This window comes from Anomaloglossus baeobatrachus, chromosome 9 (assembly GCF_048569485.1).
Source record: "Anomaloglossus baeobatrachus isolate aAnoBae1 chromosome 9, aAnoBae1.hap1, whole genome shotgun sequence".
NCBI classification, from domain to species: domain Eukaryota; kingdom Metazoa; phylum Chordata; class Amphibia; order Anura; family Aromobatidae; genus Anomaloglossus; species Anomaloglossus baeobatrachus.
Genome location: NC_134361.1, coordinates 29,568,893 through 29,575,139, shown reverse-complemented (window position 1 = coordinate 29,575,139; position 6,247 = coordinate 29,568,893). Strand labels below are relative to the sequence as shown.

General features: G+C 44.7%; 1 protein-coding gene across 1 annotated transcript; it reads right to left on the bottom strand.

The window, feature by feature from the left end:
* Positions 1 to 5,314: 5,314 nt before the first annotated feature.
* On the bottom strand, positions 5,315 to 6,247 carry LOC142251761 (olfactory receptor 5B12-like). Its single transcript, XM_075324812.1, has one exon. The coding sequence runs from the start codon at positions 6,245 to 6,247 to the stop codon at positions 5,315 to 5,317; it is 933 nt and encodes a 310-aa protein (XP_075180927.1).

Genomic DNA, 6,247 nt, shown 5'->3' with positions numbered 1-6,247 from the left:
GCGCTTCATAGTACAGATGGACAATGACCCCAAGCATACAGCCAAAGCTACCCAGGAGTTCATGAGTGCAAAAAAGTGGAACATTCTGCAATGGCCAAGTCAATCACCAGATCTTAACCCAATTGAGCATGCATTTCACTTGCCCAAATCCAGACTTAAGACGGAAAGACCCACAAACAAGCAAGACCTGAAGGCTGCGGCTGTAAAGGCCTGGCAAAGCATTAAGAAGGAGGAAACCCAGCGTTTGGTGATGTCCATGGGTTCCAGACTTAAGGCAGTGATTGCCTCCAAAGGATTCGCAACAAAATATTGAAAATAAAAATATTTTGTTTGGGTTTGGTTTATTTGTCCAATTACTTTTGACCTCCTAAAATGTGGAGTGTTTGTAAAGAAATGTGTACAATTCCTACAATTTCTATCAGATATTTTTGTTCAAACCTTCAAATTAAATGTTACAATCTGCACTTGAATTCTGTTGTAGAGGTTTCATTTCAAATCCAATGTGGTGGCATGCAGAGCCCAACTCGCCAAAATTGTGTCACTGTCCAAATATTTCTGGATCTAACTGTATCTTTACTTTACTTAAGATTAAAAATGGTGGTGGATGGATATGTCTCCTACCCAGAGACCAAAGAGGTGTCATAAGGAGGATATTAATTTCTCTCTATGACAGCTACTGATATGCCACCCTGCCAGGAAATTTGCAATACATCCATATCAGTATTAGCGGTACTCTATGGGCAGCATGTGGCAGCTTTATAAGGGAATTATATGACAATAGTAACTTTATTGATACTATATGGTGGTCTAGCAGAGAATGACTCCATTTGTAGGTGACTTTGATACCAAATGAATGGTCATTTTTCATATAATTTCAGAATAAACTCAATGACAGATAACTGTTACGGAAAATTTGGTGAAGCAATGTCTGGAAAGTAAGATTAAAAATATATGTGTAGTCCCCTCTATCCCCTCCTGTGCTCAAACCTACCTATCAAAACTTTCAGCAACAAATTGGTCATCACGTTTTAGGTTATGGATCATAGGACATTAATATTACTGGTCTTCCCATTTCACACAATCTGACCTTTTAGGGACCTCATGGTCTGCAGAACCTGGGTAGTGACCTCAACCCATTATGGATTTGCCTCTATCTGCCTCTGCTTCATCCATCAGGGTCAGACACATCATTGGTGCAAACTGTGGAGTTGAACAGGAGCTGAAGAGGTAATGGGGCCCATTTCCACCTCCAAAACAAGTGGAATTGTGTATTATGATGAACTATTGGAATACAAAGTGTCATGACTTGGATTTGATCCGGAAGCCTCATGTGCTGTGGTCCATTTCCCTCTCCACTGAGGCACAGTCTGGTTCAGTTGCTGTTTTGGTTCTGAACACTTTATTTGTGTGTTCATTGCCTTTCTATCAAGAAGTGTTTCCAATACTGTAATTCAGCCTGCCCTATTTAACTATTTAAAGTTTCACTGGACTTAAAATTCATGCTGGTGATATTTCTGAAGTGGATCCTGCTTCGAATTATAGCCTGTCTGCCAAGTGTTTCTGTGGCCGACTGTTACTTAGGTTTACCTTAGTTTCACTCTTCTCCCGAATTCTTAAGGAGGTACGAGAAACCCTTCAGGGCCTCTTAGGAAGCAAAGGTCCAAGTGGTCATCAAAGTCTTCCAGTTAGGGGTCTTTGAGTCTGTGCAGGGACCTTTAGGGATTGTGAAGCTGGGACCTCCAGTCTGTACAAGAACCAAGCGGGTCAGGTGTAGTAGTTTTGACTTAAGACTTATTTTTACATTATTTTCCATGTGTACACTTTAATGCGCATAACACAAAGGGCCCATATATTGTACTTGTACTGTATTGTCTTTTACTAGGCATTGCTCCCACTAGCCAGTTTCTTACTCCACACTGATGAGGGGCAAATATCCCGAAACAGCTGTCTGTGGATGGATACCATGTTTTGGCATAGGCGGTTTCCTTGACTGGAGACTGCCCTTCCCGTGGTTGTTCCTTCCCGGTGAAAGACCTAGCTAGTTTCCTGCCAGCGTTGAGAAACATGTGATGGTGTCGCTGCGACTTTCTTGTTTTGCATATTTCCCAGGGGGCATTGTTCTAGAATCACTGCGTTGAGAAACACGTGATGGTGTCTCCGTGGTGCTGGATGTTGATCTCCCTAAGGTCAACCATCCTTACCTACATATATTGTACTTACACTGGGGACCCTTTTCTGTCTTTGTCCATCAGTGTCCACCAGTGTCAACCACATATAATGGTGTCCTGTGGGCCTCCTAACAACAGCCCCCTGACTGGGGTTGGTCAGGCAAGTCATACACGAGCAAGCTACTACAAATTGCTGGCTTTATGTCTATAGCATTTTTATAAACTAAACGTTGTGGTTTTTGGCACAGATTGCACACCAAAACCCACATTAAAAAAATACAAATCTGCTTGCTACACACTTCCCTTTCATTTCAATGAGAAAACATGTTTATAGTATTTCTCTTTTTAACCCAGGCTTTTTTTCATATGTGTTAAGAAAAAGTATCATGTTGATTTTTGGGGCGTTTTTTAGAGTAATTTTCAGGAAATAGATGTTTTCATCTCATTCTTTTGAAGCATTTTTGGTGACGTTTCTCCATTACACCAACAAAATCGCTTCCTGAGTGGGAAGATCAAACCATTATATGTCGTAACTACAATTACTACCATCACAAAGAGTTTTATTTACACCTCTTTTAAATCTGACCATAAAATCATGGTAAATGTCCCCATACTCAATACAAAAAAAGTTGTCTGAAATTGTGGATTTTGGTAGGATGGGATAACCATTCAGAGGGAATTTTTCAAGAAAATAAAGTATCCCATATATTTGGGGATGTGAAGGTTGATTATGCACAGTTCTGCACCAGTTGTCCATGAGACTCATAGAAAAACAGAAGGACTGTCCTTTAGCTGTCTAAAGCAGTCTCGTGGACAATGAATGGAGAAGACCTCCACTACATTCAGTTTTTCCTATCCTGCAATCCTATGGATAGGAAAATCTTATTATCTTGAGAAATATGAGAAAACCCTTCTAAAGTGTATGATTACCTCTCAAACCAAATAATTCACGAGCTTGATCCTTTCTTTTTCATGGTAGATAAAGTGCCACTTCTGAAAACACATGACCATTCAGCCAAGTATTCAGAGGGTAGTTGAGAGAGATAGTGTCATGGTCGTCTCCCTACTGTTTTGAGACTAGTGACAGCCTTAGGACTCCATATTGTCTCTGTCGCGGGCGGAGGAGGGGACGCTGCGCTCTCCCACTGCTCGGGTCCGTCCGCTGCGGCGGCTGCTGCTCGGTGGTGCTGCTCGGTGGTGGGCCGGATCCCGGGGACTCGAGCGGCGCTCCTCGCCCGTGAGTGAAAAGGGGATTTTGATTGTGGGGGTTTTGATTATTGTCCGTGACGCCACCCACGGTTGTGGTGATATTGGTGACACCACCGCTGCTCTGAACGGGAATCCCGGGAGCGGTGACAGGGAGCAGCTTTGTTGTTAGTTCTCCCCTCCGTGGGTAGGGGGTTGGTTGTCCCGGGGCCCGGTGATGGGGTAGGTAGGGATGACAGGCAGGTTACGGGGCCTGGTGAGGTGCAGGGTCGCGGGGGCAGCGCTGTGCTGTACGGCACGGTGGTACTCACTCAGCCAATGATGAGGACACAGTTCTCGGTAAAACACACGGCTGGATGGACGGGTCCCACAGACGGCTGCGGTGTTGTTTTCTCCCGGCAGGTTGATGGTGACTGCCTTTCCCTGCACCTTAGATACGGTAGATGGTTCCAATGGGTTCCCACCGGTAACCCGCTCCCCGGCTTGGATATGGGCCGGAGGAGCCCCTTTTGCCCGCAGGCGCTGGCCCTGAGAAACGGTTGCCTTGGCGGTGGCGGTGTCTCCCTCACTTGGTTGGACTGTTGCCTTCTGTCGGGACTTAGCTGTTGGGAAACCCAGGAGGTTCCCTTCACTAACGAATTCGGCAAATTCACGGCGACGCCTAGCCTTGCCAGGGTCCGTAAGCCCCTGCCAGATGGTACTGACTTCTCTTTGTGTACCGGTCCAGTACCGCCGGGCCACCGCCCGTCCACGGTCCTTACGGTAGACTCCAATCGGCCACTCCTGCAGACGGTCACCACCGTCTGCCAACCTTGCTGATCTGTCCGGGCCACACACCCGGACCAACTTCAGGCTGCTTAGCTGTCACTTTTCTCCTCTCTCACTACTTTCCCTCCTTCCACTTCAAACTCCAAACCTAATCTGCCTGGTTTTCCCGCCTCCAGGACTGTGAACTCCTCGGTGGGCGGGACCAACCGCCTGGCCCACCCCCTGGTGTGGACATCAGCCCCTGGAGGAAGGCAACAAGGGTTTTGTGTTCTGACTTCGGTGTGCCTGCTGGGAGTGTGGGGTGTGTTGGTGTTGTTCTCTGTGGCCCCTGGCTTGTCCAGGGCGCCACATCTCCTCATTTAAACAAGTGTTCTTTTCCTTTAGTGTCTCATACATTAATTTCAGTTTTGTTGCAAGCAGCCCCTAGCAGGGACTGGTCAGCTGTAATTACATTGTACCCACACCCATTTAAGTTAAATACTGGAGCTTTCCCATCAGACCCTGCTGCTGTTAGAATCATTTCTACTTTGGCCAACTTGGTGAAAGGAACTGATGAGGTCTTGTCCTGTGCCCAACCACCTTCTACCTTAGTGTTTTGTATCCTTCAGTTTATTTCTCTGTCTGTCTTTCCTTTCCCTATGTATTTATTAGTGTAGTGGTGAGTCTAGTGTACTCATCGGCCTACTCACTAGTCAGACGAGTTTAGGATCAGCTGAGGGTCCAAGGTATCCTGCTCATCGACAGGTTGAAAAAACCTGTATAGGGACGCTAGGGAGCTCAGGAGTCAGCTTGACGTGAGTTCATGAGGTGCCCCCTCACCCCACTTCCTAGTGGCAGGGACCTCCGTTGTATCATGACCCCAGTATTTCCCCCTTTTTGTGGTGTGTAGTGCATCAGACGCCCGTTGGTCTGATTGCGTGTGTCACCCGTTACAAACAAACATCTCCTACTCCGTGCATGACACATAGTTTTTGGCCAACAGCTAAGGCCCCCATCTTCAGATTTTCATTAGTTTATTCCCTCTCTAAAGAAAAGAGCATACAACATTCTTCTTTTTAATAGGCCTTTTTCCATTTAACCATAATATTTCACCATCACTACCTTACTAGAATTATAGTCAAAAGTCGGAGAACAGAAAATAGAAATTCAAAATGGAATTTTCAAATGTCAAGTTACAGCAAAAGTCTCAACTTTCCAATTCTCCTTACAAAAGCTGTTTTCACGTCTTTGTTCTTTAAACTATAAATTAGTGGATTAAGGACGGGGACAATAGTTGTGTTAAACAAAGAAAAACGTTTTTTTGAGCCAAGCAAGTGAGTAGGTATGGCGTATTGTAAGATCAAAGTCGTGTAGAGCAGCACGATGACTGTGAGGTGTGAGGAACACGTGTAGAAGGCTTTTCTTCTCCCGATGTTGGAACGTATCTTCAGTATGGTCTTAATAATGAAAATGTAAGAAATAAAAGTCAGAAAAAAGGGAGTAATTATATAAATGATCATTCCTTGTATGATGGTCAAACTTTCCAATATTGTGATATCACTGCAAGCAATGTCCATGAAGGCAGCAAGGTCACAACAAAAATGGTCAACCTCAATGGAGGAGTAACAAGAGATCATGGATAACATCCAAACATAAGGAACCACTTGTATAAAACCAAATATCCAACAAAACGAGGCCAACAGAAGGCAAATCCTAAAGCTCATAATAATGTTATAATTTAAGGGTCTACAAATAGCCACATACCGGTCGTAGCTCATGGTCGTCAATATGAAAAGCCCATGTCCTGATAAGGACCCAAACATGTACGACTGTACGAGACAGGCCAGGTAGACCACAGTATTATCTCCGGTGATGAACGTTAGAAGGATCTTATGTAGGGTGACAGTGGAAGATGTCATGTCCACTATGGACAGGTTGGCCAAGAAGAAATACATGGGAGTGTGAAGATGGGAGTCCAGGCAGACCAGGAGAAGAAGACTCATGTTCCCGAAAAGAACAATGAGAAAAATGAGTAAAACGAGAATAAATATCGGAGCCTGGAGCTGAGGAACATCGGATATTCCCTTTATGATGAAATATGTGATGATTGTTTGGTTTTGCTTCAT

Bases quoted from the DNA above. Each gene is read 5' to 3' on its own strand.
- LOC142251761 (XM_075324812.1), bottom strand. From the start codon at position 6,247: ATGAAGCAAAACCAAACAATCATCACATATTTCATCATAAAGGGAATA.